A 19,304-nucleotide genomic window follows, 5' to 3' on the forward strand; every position below is an offset into this window, starting at 1 on the left:
CGTCAAGGGGACCCTCCACCTCGATCAACACAGATAAGGAGTCACACCAGTAGGTAGCCGCTCCAGCAACCGCAGAAACAGCCGCTGCCGGTTGAAACAAATATCCTGTATGTTGAAACATCTTTCTTAACAGAGTTTCTATCTTCTTATCCATGGGCTCTTTAAACAACGAACTATCCTCAAGCGGGATGGTAGTACGCTTAGCAAGCATGAAGATAGCGCCATCCACTTTGGGGATGGAACCCCACAAGTCCAATTGAGAGTCCGGAACCGGGAATAATTTTTTAAAGGAAAAAGAAGGGGAAACTGAAGAACCAAGTCTTTCCCATTCATTCTTAATAACGTTTGCCATCTTTACGGGAACCGGGAAAGTCTGTGGTACAACCCTGTCCTCGTAGACCTTATCTAATTTAGGAATTAAAGGTTCCTCAGGCAATTTAGGCTCTGGGACCTCTAATGTAGCCAAAACTTCCAGAACGTAAATGTTCAATCCTAAATATAAAGTCTGGTTTCTCCGCCGCTGGAGGCTTAGAGGCAGCAGATTCCGACCCAGAAAGAGCACCCTCTGAAGTATCAGAGGTGTCGTCATCAGCAGACAATCTTGTATCAGTTAAATCCAACAAGCTAGCAGATGACCCCTGGCAAGGATAGCAATATTTGACCTTTCACTTGCGCTTAGCAAGGCGAGGTAAAGCACTAAAGGCCGCAGACATTGCCATTTGTAACTGCTCAGTAAAGTCTGGCAGTAAAAGGGCCCCTCCAGATGGAGTATTAGGAGTGCTACAGAAAGCTGCATGTGTATTGGGAGATGACTGTAGGGTGCGCAACTCACGGGACAGAGACTCCTCAGAGGTGGACGGCTCAGTGGTACTAAACATATTAACCTTCTTCGACCTAATTACAATATCAAGGCATGTGGAACATAATTCAGCAAGCGGGTACACCGTGGCCTACTCAAAATATAAACAGGTATTAGACTTAGGTAAAGAGGGAGTACCCTCTAACGCATCAGAATCCTCCATAGCTTGCGCTTATAAAGCAGTCTATTGAGAAATAAAATAAAATGGCACCTTTATACCCCCAATTGCTGGGGCACTCACCACTTCCTATGACCCAGGCCCAACAGAGAAAACGTCTTCGTCTCCGGTAAATTGCACGGTCAGGAAAGAGGAAATCAGTGTGACCACACGTGGTGCGCAATGCAGGACCGCCCCTGCTATAGGAAAAAGCGCGCCAAGCCTTTCAGGCTGCACAGTTTACAAAATGAAAGTAAAACCTGTACATTCCAACATCAGCCTGAGCCTTATCTCACACATGTCGCAGCATAATCGTAATAAAATAAATGATGTGAGTAATCCCCCCTGTTCAATAATAATAATATTAACCCTTGATAAACCTTGTTAATAATTATAATATGTGTATAAAAAATGAAACGATCTTACCGGAATCTATGTCGTGGAACAGAAACACAGCCTCTCAAGTTTGACAGTCTTGTTGCATCGCTCCTGACATGGACTTGAGTAATGGAAGAAGGCAGTGAAACTCGTCAACACTGATTGCTTAGGAGCTGTTAATACGAGTCTGGATGGATTCGCAGAAAGACTCTCCCTGCATCTCCAGACTCTAACATTCGTCAATGCTCTTACTGAGAGGCTGACAAGACTACTTAAAACTCTAGTCCCATTTCGAAGGGCTGATACCCTTCATAAGGAACTACTCTGTATCTTCTGACACTTCTCTGCCAACCTCCTGTGACGAAAGGCAAAGAATCACTGGGATATGAGGGAAATAGGGGGAGTATTTGAGCCTTTGGCTGGGGTGTCTTTGCCTCCTCCTGGTGGCCAGGTTCAGTATTATTAGTTAGGAATTATGCAGTGGATTCTCCTCATGTTAAAAAGGAAACTAGGTTTAGTATCCCTTTAACCCCTTAATGACTGACGATGTACAGTGTACGTCCTACAAAAAATGGTTGTTAATGACCAGGGGTTTCAAAAGGTGGAAGTGATCCTGATTGCTTCCAGCTGCTTTTAGGGTATTGCAGCGATATTGCTTTTAGGGTATTGCAGCGATATTGAGGCATCATGCAATACACTTTACTAACCGTCCGATGCAGAGAGAGCCACTCTGTGGCCTCTCTGCATCAGCCAGCGATGGTGCCTATCGTTGGTGGGTGAGAGCCATTGCAGGGAGGTGGATGGGCGGCCATTGCTGGAGGATATCCGGCAGAGGGGGGCAGGATAGTGTGCGGGGGTGCCGGGAACAGAGACAGGCGCGCACACGGGGCGGGTGGGAGCGCTACACTATGGGACAAAGTGTAAAGGGAAAGAGGCAGAGAGGAGGGGGAATATGTATCTAGGGGATCTGGGAGGGGGTGGGGGTAGGTTATTGAGGGGGCAGCTACACTGCAGAAAAATTGTGTTGTTTTTTTTTAAAAAAAAAGCTAGTTATATGGCAAACTGGGTACTGGCAGACAGCTGCCAGTACCCAAGATGGCAGCAAATAGGTATAGGGGGGAGGGTTAGAGAGCTGTTTGAGGGGGGATCAGGGAGGTTGGGGGCTAAGGGGGATCCTACAAGGCAGAATTTAAATTTAAAAAAAATAAAAAAATCCTTTTATTTTAGTACTGGCAGACTTTCTGCCAGTACTTAAGATGGCGGGGGCAATTGTGGTGTGGGGGAGGGAAGAGAGCTGTTTGGGAGGGATCAGGGGGTGGGATGTGTAACCCTACAAGCTCCCTACAAGCTCCCTAATTAATGCCTTCACTGCTGGGAATAATACAAGTGTGGTGCTCAGCGGCATTTAGCAGCCTTCTAATTACCAAAAAGCAATGCCAAAGCCATATATGTCTTCTATTTTATTTGATCGCATTTGGCGGTGAAATGGTGTCATGAAATATACCAAAATGGGCCTAGATCAATACTTTGGGTTGTCTACTACACTACACTAAAGCTAAAATTAACCCTACAAGCTCCCTAATTAACCCCTTCACTGCTGGGCATAATACACGTGTGGTGAGCAGCGGCATTTAGCGGCCTTCTAATTACCAAAAAGCAACGTCAAAGCCATATATGTCTTATATTTCTGAACAAAGGGGATCCCAGAGAAGTATTTACAACCATTTGTGCCATAATTGCACAAGCTGTTTGTAAATAATTTTAGTGAGAAACCTAAAGTGTGTGAAAAAGTTGTAAAAAAGTTAATGATTTTTTTTATTTGATCGCATTTGGCGGTAAGATGGTGGCATGAAATATACCATACTTTGGGTTGTCTACTAAAAAAAATATATACATGTCAAGGAATATTCAGGGATTCCTGACAGATATCAGTGTCCTAATTTTGAAAAAAAATGGTTTGGAAATAGCAAAGTGCTACTTGTATTTATTGCCCTATAACTTGCAAAAAAAAGCAAAGAACATGTAAACATTGGGTATTTCTAAACTGAAGACAAAATTTAGAAACTATTTAGCATGGTTGTTTTTTGGTGGTTGTAGATGTGTAACAGATTTTGGGGGTCAAAGTTAGAAAAAGTGTGGATTGTTTTCATTTTTTCATCATATTTTATAATTTTTTCATAGTAAATTATAATATATGATTAAAATAATGATATATTTAGAAAGTCCATTTAATGGCGAGAAAAACAGTATATAATATGTGTGGTTACAGTAAATGAGTAAGAGGAAAATTACAGCTAAACACAAACACCGCAGAAATGTAAAGATAGCCCTGGTCCCAAACGGTCAGAAAATTGAAAAGTGTTCTGCTCACTAAGGGGTTAAGGAGTCAAATTAACAAAATATTTCTGTGCTTTCTTGCCTGTGGTTGATTCATTTTATTTTTTTCTCCCCCTTAAAGGTTTCACCACAAGTTTCTAATATTGCACATTGTCATATGATCTTTCCTAATTCTTAACAATTTCTCTCACCTCTTCTGCTTCATTCTCATCTGTCTCTTCACTGTTATCAGTCTGAAGTTTTGATCTCTTTTTGTAATTATCAACCTCTGGGCTGTAAATGTCAAAAAGAGAAAGGACAAAAAAAAGAGAGAGATAAGTAGAGAGATATATAGAAATAAATATAGAGAGAGGTGGAGAGAGAGAGGGACAGTATAGTCAAAATTAAACTTCCATGATTCAGACACAGCATACATTTTATTATTATTATTATCAGGTATTTGTAGAGAGCCAACAGATTCCGCAGCGCTATAAACATAGGTGGTATACAAGATAACATTTATATGGGGGGAGGGCCCTGCCGAGAGTTGCAATGTTGTAGTCAGCTCTTATGAAGGTGATCTACAAACAGCTGGGCTCATGGGCTTACATGCTAAGAGGTTCAAGGGGATATAAATGGAGTTAGGAAGGTTAGTGTAGGTTGTATGCATCCCTGAATAGTAAAGTCTTAAGGAAGCGCTTGAAGCTTTCAAAACTAGTCTTGTGGAGCGAGGCAAAGAGTTCCACAAGATGGGAGCCAGTCTGGAGAAGTCTTGTAAACCGGAGTGTGAGGAGGTAACAAGAGGGGAGGATAGTAGGAGATCATGAGCAGAGCGAAGGGGATGGGAGGGAGAGTTTCTGGAGACAAGGTCTGAGATGTAGGGGGGAGCAGTGCAGTTGAGGGCTTTGTATGTCAGAGTGAGAATTTTGTGTTTAATCCTGGAGGCAAGAGGAAGCCAGTGAAGGGATTGGCAGAGAGGTGCAGCAGATGAAGAGCGACATGTAAGGAAGATGAGCCTGGCAGAGGCATTCATTATAGATTTTAAAGGAGCTAGGCGGCAGCTAGGGAGACCAGAGAGGATGGAGTTGCAGTAGTCGAGGCGGGAAAGGATGAGAGAGTGGATTAAAATCTTAGTTGTGTTTTGTGTAAGGAATTGTCTAATTTAAAGATATTTTTAAGGTGGAAGCGGCAGGCTTTAGCCAAGGACTGAATGTGAGGAGTGAAAGAAATATCTGAGTCAAGTGTGACGGCATGTGGGGTAGGGGTAACGATGGAGTTATCAACAGTTATAGAGAACTGGGGGGTGGAGATTTTGGAAAAAGGGGGGAAAATAAGGAGCTCAGTTTTGGAGAGATTTAGCTTGAGGTAGTGAGAGGACATCCAATATGAGATATCAGAGAGACAGTTAGGACACAGGTTAGCAGGGAACGAGATAGGTCTGGTGAAGAGAGGTAGATTTGGGTGTTGTCGCATACAAATGATATTGAAACCCCTGGGACTTTATTAAGGAACCTAATGATGACGTGTAGATTGAGAAGAGAAGGGGACCGAGGACAGAGCCCAACAGAAAGTTGTAACGGAGCAGAAGATGCCCCAGAGAATAGACAGATTAGACAGTTAGACAGATAGGAAGAGAAACTCGAGAAAGCTGTGTCACAAATGCTCAAGGATTGGAGAGTTTGGAGCAAAAGAGGGTGGTCAACAGTATCTAAGGCTGTAGACAGATCAAGGAGAATAAGCAGAGAGAAGTGGCCTTTGGATTTTGCTGTAAGTAGGTTGTTGGTAAACTTAACAATTGCTACCTCTGTGGAGTGATGGGGCGAAATCCAGATTGCAATGGAGATAGATGTGCATATACTAGCTTTTCAAGAAGCTTTGAGGCAAGAGGGAGTAGGGAAATAGGGCGGTAGTTGGATGGGGAGGTTGGATAGAGAGAAGGTTTTTTGAGGATAGGTGTGACCAGTGCATGTTTAAGAGATGAGGGAAATATACCAGTGCTGAGGGAGAGGTTGTGTGAGTATAGGGGTAAGGGTAGAAGAGAGGGAGGGGATTAGCTGTGAGGGGATGGGGTTGAAGGGACATGTAGTGAGGTGAGAGGACAGTAGTATAAGGGCAGAAACTTCTTCCTCTGTAACAGAGGCAAAATAGCTAAATTTATGGCTATGTGGGTTTTGGATGATTGTGAGCTTTTGAGTTGGTGGAAGACACTTTTAAACAACTTTTCAATTTACTTCTATTATGAATTTTGCTTTAGTCTTTTGTTGAAGAGTAATCCTCAGCAATGACCTACTGGAAGCTAGCTGGACATATCAGGTGACCCAATAACAAGAAGCATATATGTGTAGCCACCAATCCTCAGTTAGCTCCCAGTATAGCATTGGTGCTCTTGAGTCTACCTAAGTTTACTTTTCAACAAAAGATAACAAGAGAAAAGTTTTGTTTAAAACTGCATGCTCTATCTGAATCATAAAAGAAAAAAAATGGGCTTCATATACCTTTGCAAAGGGAGTTTTTACCATTGAGGTTGTGATATTTAGGGATTAATGCTTTTGGGGGTTATAGTGGGATCGGTAGACTTTTATGTTACTGCTCAGTGATCACTGTAACAGTTTCCACCAGCTTTTACAAAGCAAAATTACAAGTTACATTGAACAAGCAAGTATCAACAAAAAATATCAATGTAAATGTGGCTAGAATGATAATTAGTGCTCCCCATTAGTGTTATATTTATTCAAATATTTATTCATTCAACAAATATTTAGTTATTTAAGCAATATGGTTTAATAACAAATCAAACTATACTGTTTCTGTGAGAATAAAGAATTGTGCCAGGAGCAATCAGTGTTGTTAATTTTTTAAGATAGGTCTAGGTAAGTTACTCCAAGCCTTGATTGGTTAATCCATATTTGTTGGGGGTGAATGATAGTATGATGACAATGCTTGGGGGCCGATTTATCATGGCCCAAATGGGGCCAAATATCCCTGTTTCCACGCGAGCTTTCGGACTCGCCGGAAACAGGAGTTAAGAAGCAGCCGACTTAAGACCGCTGCTCCTTAACTAGTCCGCCGCCTATGAGGCTGCGGACATTAATTGGCCCGATCACAAAGATTGGGTTGATTGACACCCCCTGCTAGCGGCTGATTGGCCGCGAATCTGCAGGGGACGGCATTGCACAAGCAGTTCACCATCATGTCCGCCAGATAAATGATAAATCTGCCCCTTGATCTGAATATGTTTTGACAATAAAGATGATCTAAAAGATTAAATAGTTATGTTTACAATATCTACATTTAAGGGGAACTCATATACCCCTTTAAGTACATTATCTAAAATCTCATATGATATCAGTTAGAGGTATATATAAGATGAGCAGATTTCACAGACCCCAATTTAGAACACCTCATAAATGTTGAGGAGGTGTTAAAAACTGTTGATTTTTTTTAAATGTATTCAGGCAAGTGAAAATAGTTGACCTACAATGAGAGACAATAATAAAAACATTGATAAGATAAATAGATACTACTTCCGGGTTGGAGGGCAAAGGGAGCGGACGCATAAGAACTGAGCTCTGTATCTCAACTAATGACAAGACTTCCCTAGTCCAAGACAGCTCTCTGTGACCGAGGAGTACGGTCTAGGGACAACGTAAAGGTTGTTTGCTGTGTGAGGTGTTGACAGCTACCTCACCACCCGGAATTACAGATATTAAAAAGTTGGCGTGAAAGACAGACGCTGTGGATACCAGTAGAAGCTGAAGCAGAGGACAGAGCTCACTTTGGCACATTAAGAACATTGGCTAAAACGGGAGGAAAAACTCTCAGAAGGAAATAGAAAATAAAAACTGATGAGGAAACTCTACTAAATAAGCAAGTTGTCAAAGTGAAAATAAGCTAGCAAGAATAATGGACGCCATTTTGGCAGCATGATCGTGAACTTCAAATGTTGAGCATTTTCTAATTTTTACTGCACACTAGCGGCACAAAAGCACACCGGATAAGATTTGAAGTTAGGTTCACTTGAACAACAGCACAGATATTGGAATATATGCATAATTACCCAAATATACTGTACATTGTTAACTGGGAGATATTAATATCAAAGGGTAAAATACAGAGACACTTAATGGAACAAACACAAATAGAACTAAACCACTCTCTATGTGTTAAGGCAACTTAAAAGAAAAGATCTCTACAATGCTCTCAAAAATAATTAGAATAAACAAAAAGAAGCGCTAAAAGCAAGTTGGATCAGCCAATAGAATGCGAGCTCAATCTGATTGGCTGATTGGCTGATTTTCCTACCTTAATTCCGATTGGCTGATAGAATCCTATCAGCCAATCGGAATTTGAGGGACGCCATCTTGGATGACGTCCCTTAAAGGAAGATCCATTCGTCGGTAGTCGTCGGGAAGAAGAGGATGGCTCCGCGTCGGCTCGTCTGAAGATGGCGCTCCGCTCCGGATGGATGAAGATTGAAGACGCCGCTTGGAAGATGACATCACCCGGATGGAAGACTTCTTCAGCGCCGCCTGGATGATGACTTCATCGGATGGAAGATTTCTTCAGCTACCCTTGGATGATGACTTCTGCCGCTCCGGATCTCCTCTTCGGTTCCATCGATGGTCGGCTGGCTGAAGACGACTCAAGGTAGGATGATCTTCAGGGGGGTAGTGTTAGGTTTATTTAAGGGGGGTTTGGGTTAGATTAGGGGTATGTGGGTGGTGGGTTTTAATGTTGGGGGGGGTTGTATTTTTCTTTTACAGGCAAAAGAGCAGAATTCTTTGGGGCATGCCCTGCAAAAGGCCTTTTTAAGGGCTGGTAAGGTAAAAGAGCTTTGAACTTTTTAATTTAGAATAGGGTAGGGCATTTTTTTATTTTGGGGGGCTTTGTTATTTTATTAGGGGGCTTAGATTAGGTGTAAGTAGCTTAAAATTGTTGTAGTATTTTTTAAATGTTTGTAACTTATTTTTTTATTTTTTGTAACTTAGCTTTTTTATTTTTTGTACTTTAGTTAGTTTATTTAATTGTATTTAATTGTAGTTATTTGTAGTTAATTTATTTAATTAATTTAATGATAGTGTAGTGTTAGGTTTAATTGTAACTTAGGTTAGGATTTATTTTACAGATAAATTTCTCTTTATTTTAGCTAGGTAGCTATTAAATAGTTAATAACTATTTAATAGCTATTGTACCTAGTTAAAATAAATTGAGAGTTGCCTGTAAAATAAAAATAAATCCTAAGATAGCTACAATATAATTATTATTTATATTGTAGCTATATTAGGGTTTATTTTAAAGGTAAGTATTTAGTTTTAAATAGGATTAATTTAGTTAATAAGAGAAATATTATTTAGATTTATTTAATTAATATTTAAGTTAGGGGGGTGTTAAGGTTAGTGTTAGACTTAGGTTTAGGGGTTAATAATTTTATTACAGTGGCGGCAGTGTAGTGGGGGGCAGGATAGGGGTTAATAAATTTATTATAGGTGGCGACGGTGTAGGGGGGGCAGATTAGGGGTTAATAAGTTTAATATAGGTTGCGGCGGTGTCCGGGAGCGGCGGTTTAGGGGTTAAACTATTTATTTAGTTGCGGCGAGGTCCGGGATCAGCAGGATAGGGGTTAATAACTTTATTATAGAGGGCGACGGTATAGGGGGGGCAGGATAGGGGTTAATAGGTATAATGTAGGTGGCGGTGGGGTCCGGGAGCGGCGGTTTAGGGGTTAATACATTTATAAGAGTTGCGGCGGGGTCTAGGAGCGGCGGTTTAGGGGTTAATAACTTTATTGAGTTGCGGGGGGCTCAGGGGGTGCCGGCATAGGGGGTAGAACAGTGTAGTTTAGTGTGGGTGCTTAGTGACAGGCTAGCAAGAAAGCTGTAAAAAAGCCAAAGAGCAGCGAGATCGGATGAGTGATAACTCTCACAATCCGCTGCTCATCGCCCTGTACTTGGTGCGCGGCTTTTTGACAGCTTTTTTGATAACTTAGGCAAAATTTTGCAGGTCCGCGGCGGCGATGGTAGGCGAGCTTAGGCGGGCGTATTGAACCGGCGAAGGCAGGTAAAGTAGACACGATGATAACTACCCCCCATAGACTCTTAGAAAATAACAAGTAAAAGAAAAATTCCACATTCCACAAAAAACATAAATTATGCGTAACTGATAATTTTATTTCCATTGTGGGGAGGAGAGTCCACGGCTTCATTCATTACTTTTGGGAATAAAGAACTTGGCCACCAGGAGGAGGCAAAGACACCCCAGCCAAAGGCTTAAATACCTCCCCCACTACCCTCATCCCCCAGTCATTCTGCCGAGGGAACAAGGAACAGTAGGAGAAATATCAGGGTATAAATGGTGCAAGAAGATAAATTAAATTTAGGTCCGTCCACCGGAGTTACGGGCAGAAGCCGTGGATTCTCCTCCCCACGATGGAAATAAAATTATCAGGTAAGCATAATTTATGTTTTCCATCTAAAGTGGAGGAGAGTCCACGGCTTCATTTATTACTTTTGGGAAACATATACCCAAGCTTTAGAGGACACTGAATGAAACCGGGAGGGTAAAAAGGCAGACCCTAATCTGAGGGCATCACAGCCTGTAAAACCTTTCTCCCAAAAACAGCTTCCGCAGAAGCAAAAACGTCAAATTTATAAAACTTTGTAAAAGTGTGTAAGGAGGACCAGGTAGCCGCCTTACAAATCTGCTCCATAGAGGCCTCATTCTTGAAGGCCCAAGACGAAGCCACAGCTCTAGTTGAATGAGCCGTGATCCACTGAGGAGGCTTATGTCCCACTGTATCATATGCTAAGCACATCAAGCTCCTCCAAACCAAAAGGACAAAGAAGTAGAAGAGGCCCTTTGCCCCTTGCGCTTCCCAGAATATACCACAAAAAGAGATGTAGACTGTTTGAAATCCTTCGTAGCCTGAAGATAGAACTTCAAGGCACGAACAACATCCAGATTATGAAGTAACCTCTCCTTGGAAGAAGAAGGGTTAGGACACAAAGAAGGAACACCTTGGGAAGAAACCCCAAACTGGTGCGAAGAACAGCCTTATTCGCATGAAAAAACAGATAAGGAGGCTCAAATTGCAAGGCAGCCAGCTCAGATACTCTGCGTGCTAATGCAATAGTCAACAGGAAAAGAACCTTCCAAGACAGAATCTTAAAACGGAACCCTCTTCAATACCTTAAGGACCAAGTTTAAGCTCCATGGAGGAGCAGACTGCCTAAAGACATGCCTGTTTCTAGACAGTGCCTGAATAAAAGATTGGATGTCAGGAAACTCAGCGAGTCTCCTGTGCAACAAAACTGACAATGCCAAAATTTGTCCCTTTAAGGAACTGGCAGCAAGACCCTTCTCCAAACCTTCTTGGAGAAAAGACAGAATCCTGGATACCTTCACCTTGTGCCAAGGATACCTATGCTTTTCACAGCAGGACAAATAAGTCCTCCGCACCTTATGGTAGATGCGATGAGTGACTGGCTTCCTTGCCTGAACTAGAGTGTCAATCACACTTTCAGAAAAACCTCTCTTGGCTAAGGCTAAGCATTCAATCTCCATGCAGTCAGTCTCAGAGAAACGAGATTTTGATGTTGAAAGGGACCCTGTTCCAGCAGATCCCTGTGACAGGGTAACCTCCATGGCGGAGAGGATGACATCCCCACCAGATCCGCAAACTACGTCCTCCAAGGCCACGATGGAGCAATCAGGATGGCTGAAGCTCGTTCCTGCTTGATGCGTGCCACTACACAAGGTGGAAGCGGTAACGGTGGAAAAATGTAAGCTAGGCTGAATCCCCAAGGCACCACTAAGGCATCTATCAGCTCTGAATCAAACAAAGAAAAAAAGCGGTGTTTACCCCCTCGGTGTAGTGAAAGGCCTCTTCTGCGTGAGTCCAGCGTGTCTTCAGCGCGTGCACTATGATGATATTCCTACGAATGCTTGCAGGATCCAGGAAGGATGTCTCTGTCCAGGAACGTCAGAAACCATAAGGAAATGATCAGTGTAATCCGACACGGAGGTGTATGGGGCTCAAATTTAATGGCATAAAAAATGAAAAAATACAGTGCACTAAAAACACAAAAAGGCAATAGAAAAAAGACCATTCAGGCAATCCAGAATGGTCAAAAGGGCAGTTGAAATCTATCAGCTCTGTCTGGGAACCCCTTGACCCGTATCGGGGTAGCTTTCAATTGAGTCTGGATGCCATGAGATCTATCTCCGGCGTTCCCCATCTGAGACAAATCTCCGCAAACAAAGGGACCATTCCCCCTAATGGAAGGATTGCCTGCTGAGAAAGTCCGCTTCCCAGTTGTCCACACCTGAAATGAGAGCGAGCAGTTGTGGGACTCCACCCACTCCAAAATCCGAGACACCTCCCTCATTGCTAGGGAGCTTCTCGTACCCCCCTGATGGTTGATGTAAGCCATTGAGGTAATGTTGTCGCTCTGGAATCTGATGAAGCTGAACGACCCCAGAAGAGGTAACGCCCTCAGAGCACTGTAAATTGCTCAAAGTTCCAGAATATTTATCGGAAGGAGAGACTCCTCCCGGGACCATTTTCCTTGTGCTATTCTGCACCCCAAACAGCTCCCCATCCTGCCAGACTCACGTCCGTGGTCACAATCTCCCAGGACGGTCTCAAGAAGGATGTCCCCAGGGACAGATGCTCCGGACGAATCCACCAAGAGAGGGAGTCCCTGATCTGAGCATCCATGGATATCCGCCGTGATAGATCTGAATGATCGCCATTCCAGAGATGGAACCTGACAAAAGGGATGGTGTCTACACTGGAAATCATGAGCCCGATCATCTCCATACACTGAGCCACCAAAGGGATTGAGAAGGACTGAAGGGCAAGACAGGTGGACGCAATCTTCCAGCATCGTTACTCTGTGAGAAAAGTTTTCATGGGCATAGAGTCTATTATCGTACCCAGGAACTCCACCCTGTTGCTGGGAACCAGGGAACTTTTTCCTGAGTTGATCTTCCAACCGTGAGATTAGAGCAATAAAAGAAGAGCCCTCGAATGATCCTCTGCATAGCTGAACCACGGCGCCTGGACTAGGATGTCGTCCAAATAGGGCGCCACAGCAATGCCCCTGGATCTGGCCACTGCAAGAAGCGCCCCCAGAACCTTCATGAAGACTCTAAGGGCCATCGCCAGGCTGAAGGGAAGGGCCACAAACTGGAAGTGTTGGTCCAGAAACACAAACTTTAGGAACTTGAAGTGGTCCCTGTGAAGTGGAACATGAAGGTAAGCATCCTTTAAGTCTATTGTTGTCATGAACTGTCCCTCTTGAACTAGGGGCAGAATAGATCTGACTGTTTACATTTTGAACGATGGAACAGCCAGAAACTTGTTTAAACACTTTAGGTCCAGAAGTAGGCAGAATGTGCCCTCCTTCTTTGGAACCACAAAGAGATTTGAATAGTACCCTAGACCCCTTTCTGTTCGGGGTACTGGTACGATAACACCTAGAGAGGAGAAATCCCTCACACAGAAAGGCCTCTCTCTTTTCCGGACTTGAACCCTATCCTCTAACCCTGGGCAACAACCTCCAGAACCCAAGGGGCCTGAATGTCCTGCAAGGCTTCGGAGAAGAGAGACAATCTGCCCCCTACTTGGTCCGGAGACCGGTCGGGGGCCACCCCTTCATGCCAATTTAGTCTCGGTGGGCTTCTTGTTCTGCTTGGACATGTTCCAAGACTGAGCAGGTTTTCAAGTTCCCTTGGAATGATCCACTTTCGCGGCGGGCTGCTGGTGCTGGGCCTTGTCCGCGTGAGAGGGACGAAAAGAAGATCTTTTAGGCTTAGCCTTCTTAACCTGCGGTAGGAAAGCTCCCTTGCCTCCCGTAACCATGAATATGATCGAATCCAATCCTGGACCGAACAGAATCTTTAGCCACAGAGTCCAGGGAGCTAAAACGGAGAAACCTGAAACCGTTTCCGTTCAGGCAAATAATTTGCATATTGGCGTCACAAATGAAAGAATTGGCGACCTTCAACGCCTTAATCTTCCTGTATCTCGTCGCTGGAAGTCTCCCTATCGACCATATCACACAGAGATTCACACCAATATGTCGCATCTCCGGCAACCGCGGCTACAGCCACTGTCGGTTGAAAAACAAATCTTGTGTGCTAAAACATTTTTCTTAACATGTTTTCCAACTTTTTATCCATGGGCTCTTTAAATGACGAACTATCTTCGAGAGGAATAGTCGTCCGCTTTGCGAGCATAGAGATAGCACCATCCACCTTAGGGACAGTCCCCCACACCTTGAGCTAAGAATTCGGAATGGGGAACAGTTTCTTAAAGGAAGAAGAAGGGGAAAAGGAAGAACCTAATCGCTCCTATTCATTCTTTAATAATATTAGCCATCTTAACAGGAACCAGAAAGGTCTAAAGGCACCACCCTGTCCTTGTATACCTTATCAAGCTTAGGAATCGAAAGTTGTTCTGGAAGCTTTGGTTCTGGAGCCTCCAGAGTAGCAAGCACTTGCTTCATCAAAAAGTGCAAATTCTCCATCCTAAACCTAAAGTCAGGCTCCTCCACCGCAGGAGGATTAGATGACATGGACTCCGACCAAGAAGGAGCCTCCCCCGAAGAGTCGGAGTGGGCCTCGTCATCGTATAACGCCTCTGATATTTCCATAGGTATAGATAAACCTTGGGCCGGGCCGCCATGATACACTCTATGCTTGCGCTTAGCAGAACGTGGTAAGGCATGGATCACTTTCGATACCGCCATTTGCAGTTGATCCACAAAATCTGACGGCCAATGAATCTCTCCTGTAGGAGTAATGGTTGGACCCTGGGGTGCTGCTTGTGCACTCGGAGATGAAAGCAGGGAACACACCTCACAGGACGGAAAACCCTCAGAGGTGGACAGCTCAGTAGTACTAGACATCCCTTTAGTTTTAGATGTCGCAACTTTATCAAGGCATGTGGAACATAGTTGAGCAGGCTGATCTACAAGAACCTCCTCACAATAAACACAGGAGTACCCTCTAACGCGTCAGAGTCCTCTATAGCTTGGGCTTTTATACTAGCTGAATAAACAGGCACCTTTATATCCTCCAATGACTACAGAAACCGCTTTGTCTCCTATGCCGCTGATCAATAGAGAAAGTGGAAACCGACAAACCCGGTCACCTGGGATTCCTCGCAGGACCGCCCCTGCATTAAGGAGAAAATGCGCCAAAACTGGCCGCGCACATACTCCCGGGAGTCAACCTGAAGTTCCACCATCGCCAGAGCCACATCTCGCACATAACTCAGCTATAACACAATAAACAATATTATGTATAAACCCCCCCCTGTTCAATAATCCCCTTACTAGGAATATTAACCCTTGATTCCATAAGATAAAAGGCGCCACACTTTGACCCTGTCTTCTGTGTAATCATTGTGTATACAAAATGAAACAATCTTACCAGAATCAATGCAGTGGAACAGAAACACGGCCCTTCAAGTGTGAGAGGTAAAAGCATTGCTCCTGACATGGACGTGAGTGCAGAAAGCAGGCAGCGAAATTTGTCAACGCTGATTGCTTGTGGAGCTGGTTTCGCAGCAAGACTCTCCCTGCATCTCCGTACTCTAACTTTCACCCAGGCTCTTACTGAGAGGCTGACAGGACTACTTAAAACTCCAGTCCCATTCAGAAGCGTATTACCCTGCATAAGAGACTACTCAGAATCTTCGGCACTTCTCTGCCATCCTCCTGTGACAAAAGGCAAAGAATGACTGGAGGATGGGGGGAGTGGGAGAGGTATTTAAGCCTTTGGCTGGGGTGACTTTGCCTCCTCCTGGTGGCCAGGTTCTTTATTCCCAAAAGCAATGAATGAAGCCGTGGACTCTCCTCCCCTTTAGATGTAAACAATATTTTGAATATCTACAAGTCAGACATTACATTAATGCACTCATTAGATCGGACACAACCATTTGGGACAATTCCCACTGAGATACCCTCTATTCACTGTAAAAGCAAGGCCACAGATCTATATCACTGCAGTATAATCTCTTAGTGAAAGCTAACTCGAATAAAGCTTAGATAAGGTAGCACAACAATGAAGATCAGCTACTATCTCGGCAGATCTCAGAGAAACTCAATACAAATTATTACACAGAGCATATATTACCCCAAGACAATGGTCTAGGTGGACGAATCCAGAGGTACACATATGTAGAAAATGTTTGCACCCGGATCCTACTTATACACACCTGTTTTGGCGTTGTCCTAAGCTGGTAAGGTTCTGGAGGCAAGTAGAATACTGGATAAGAATAATTACAAAATGAAATGTTCTGATCAATTGGGAAATGGTTTTGTTGCTGACAGGAGGGGAGCAGGGTGCAGACAACAGCAAAATGATTAACAATGTTCTTTTGATGGCACAGAAACTCACTAAAGCTGTGGTTGAGTTATTACTCAAAATCACTTAAAATTGTCACTAACGAAACAACTATTTATAGAACATGCAGATGTTAAGGGTGAAGTGTCACTTCGTATCAAACAATTTGTAAAAAAATGGGAAATGTTTATTCTCACTTTACCTATTAACATACAAAAACAAGTGGTGACACCGTTCGAAAATGCTCCCTATATACTGGAGGAGCAGTTGAGAGGAAATTGGTGTTTTACGTGAGATGTGTAATCAATCAGGAGAGACAGGTTAAATAAATTAAAAGTTACGTTAGGTTAGGACTGTAAGGAATAGAGTTGTTTTATAAAAAAAAAAATAATAGAGAGCTTGAAGACCACTACAAACTTTTATTGTGAAAGAAAAAGATACTCTTTATACAGCAATCTTAAAAATGGAAATCTTTGACAAGTACTTGTTGTGAACTGAACATGTTATCCTTGTGAATATGTGTCCAACACTGTTGTTTGTATCTGAACGATTTGCTGTTGTATTTTAAGTTTCTCTAAAAATAAAGTATTGGGAAAAAAAAAGATAAAGAGATGCTGTATTTTTTAGAGATATAAAATTCCTAAGGTGGTGTTTCTTCATCAGAAGCATCTTATAAACTCAACACAAATTTACCTTAGTCACTAACATTGCCTTCAGAATGTCCACACCAGGCTGGGCTTTGTGTGTCAATATGCTAGTCATGAGGAAAAATACTCTTTCAGTGTCAAGATTGGTTCCAGTTATCATTGGCTGTCATCTGCATCAGTATGCCAGTCCATGCAGTAGCTGTGAGTGCTCCAGTCCAAAACACATATCACCTACCTTTGTATGCCAGTAAATGCTGTAAGTGTACCTACATATTTGATTTAAGTTAAAATATACTGAGACGTCAACACATATTTAGTTTAGCTGTCTTAAGCATCTTTATGGTTTTGCACACAGATTGCCATACTTCCTGCTCTGCATGACTTGAATACTATGGGCTCGCTTCCATTCAGCCATAAAAAATGGGTTCATAAGCTACCAAAGTTGCTGACAGCTAAAAGTAGTTTGCAGCTCCATTTTATTACCAGGTTTCCATCAAAATATTTTGCGCAGTGCGTACAGTCACTTTTTCTGTGTAGACGTAAGTTTACGTTGTGTTAACACTTCCATCCAATGTTGGATTTCTTAAAAATCGCTGTATAACAAGTTAGTTGCTAAGGTAATACAACCTTACACTATAATATGTGCGTTTAACGTCTGTGCTACTTACCTGTAACCACCTCTAAAGAGAAACAAAAACAAAGATACACTAATTTATAATACATACTTTTTAACTATAAGCAAATTCTACTTTTTAGTATAATTATATTTTCAACTTTATTAAAGGGACAAGAAACCCCCAAATATTAGTTCATGATTTGGATAGAACATACAATTTAAAACAGCTTTTCAATTTACTTTTACTGGAGAACTGCTTGGGCAATGCCACCCCCTTCAGAAGGGGTGTCAATCAACACGATCATATGTGATCAGGCTGATTGCTGAACGCCGCCTCAGAGGTGGCGTATGAGTTAAGGAGCAGCGGTCTTAAGACCGCTGCTTCTTAAGTCCTGTTTCTGGTGAGCCTAAAGGCTCGCGCGGAAACTGCTGTATTCAGGGCAATACGGCCGTTAATAAATCGGCCCCCATGTGTCAAGCAAGTCTATCGCTGCCATTTTTCCAACATATACACATATAAACACATAAATACACATATATACACACCACCAGCAAAAAGATTATGACTCACTGAAGGCTCAGATAATGGTTAGCATTTTTTCGGAATAAAGTTTTTTTTTAAGGTATGTACATTTTTTTTTTTAGCCATAATGCTATTGCAAACTTAATAGACTACATTATAGTGTAAATATAACTTTTATATGCACTGGGAAAACAAAAAAATAGTGTGACTCACTTTATTGCTATATTCGCTTTATTGGGGTGGTTTCTGTATGTTTGCATATGTTCTTATATGTAAATACATATTAATAGTTCCATAAGGACATAAGTGCAACTATTCCTACACATGAGACAACAATTCATATTATATATTACAATTGTTTTACATATTACAAATTTTTTCTACATTGAAACACTTGAATTATTTGAAAGTTTCAATGGGAACTAGGCCCTTAAAAAGATACACATAGTTGAGCTGGGTGTAATCTTTTCAATGTATCAACAGCATCCGACAGTGTATTAACGGTTTGTGCTTTCCTTGAATACCTGATGTAAATTAGCGCTTAATGGCTTCTAATACTTTCTATGGGACACAAATATTGTGGTATAACGCACGCATCAGAAGCAGACGATACACAAAATTGCTGCCAACAGCATATTTATCAGTTTGCAACCTTGCACTAATCAACTTATGCTTCAATGGAAACTAGCCCTATATAGGTGGAATGCAGTCATAATGGCATGTAGGGTGTAGTGCGAATATTGAGGAGCTACATACACAACTTTACAACACAGATAACAAATTTACATATGCATATATAACAAATTATAAACTTAGTAGCCAGGAACTCAATAATATGAGCTGTGGCTATGCAATCTTTAAAACCCTGCTACATACATACAGGTATAGACCTACCCGAGCTCTGCACTCACTGTGCCTAGCTCAGATGATCCCTGCATACATGTAGAATAGATCTTGCCATTTTAACCAAAGTTTAATATAAACCTCAAGTACTGTAAAACAGTGTAAAGTTTTCTTGGTAAGAGTTACTGCTTTATTAAGGTCTTGTTCTGAAATCCTTAAACCCATCTCTCTACCCCAAGCACAGATGTGCCATGGTATTCCCTGGTAATGGTCAAAGAGTAGAGAGGTGTAATGAATTGTGAGAGGTTTGATCAGATAATTCCCACTGTTCCATCTACGTTCCCAATTAGTAGACTCCCTTAGGCCATGTTTTGGGAAGCCCCAAAAATTTTTAAAACAGAACTCAGAGGCATTTAAATCTAAACCAAACTAGGGCGATTCAAATTTAGAAACAATATAGGTCACAATGGATAGTGAGTCATTGTCATATAAATCTGAAATCTCCACTAGTTCCAAATTTACCCAGTGATCTATATGTATATTAGAGAAGTCCAAAAAAGGCCTCTCAAATTATGAACAAGGCAAGAATGCAATGCAATATCCAAATAATTTCA

General features: G+C 42.3%; 1 protein-coding gene across 2 annotated transcripts in view; it reads right to left on the minus strand.

The window, feature by feature from the left end:
* The window catches only part of KIF21B (kinesin family member 21B), a 513,509-nt gene that overhangs the window by 337,795 nt on the left and 156,410 nt on the right, over positions 1-19,304 (minus strand). For both annotated transcript variants that reach the window (XM_053706916.1, XM_053706915.1), the window contains exon 12: positions 3,923-4,004. In XM_053706916.1, coding sequence (XP_053562891.1) covers positions 3,923-4,004 — 82 coding nt within the window. The remainder of the gene's footprint in view (positions 1-3,922; positions 4,005-19,304) is intronic.

This window comes from Bombina bombina, chromosome 3 (assembly GCF_027579735.1).
Source record: "Bombina bombina isolate aBomBom1 chromosome 3, aBomBom1.pri, whole genome shotgun sequence".
Lineage (NCBI taxonomy): Eukaryota > Metazoa > Chordata > Amphibia > Anura > Bombinatoridae > Bombina > Bombina bombina.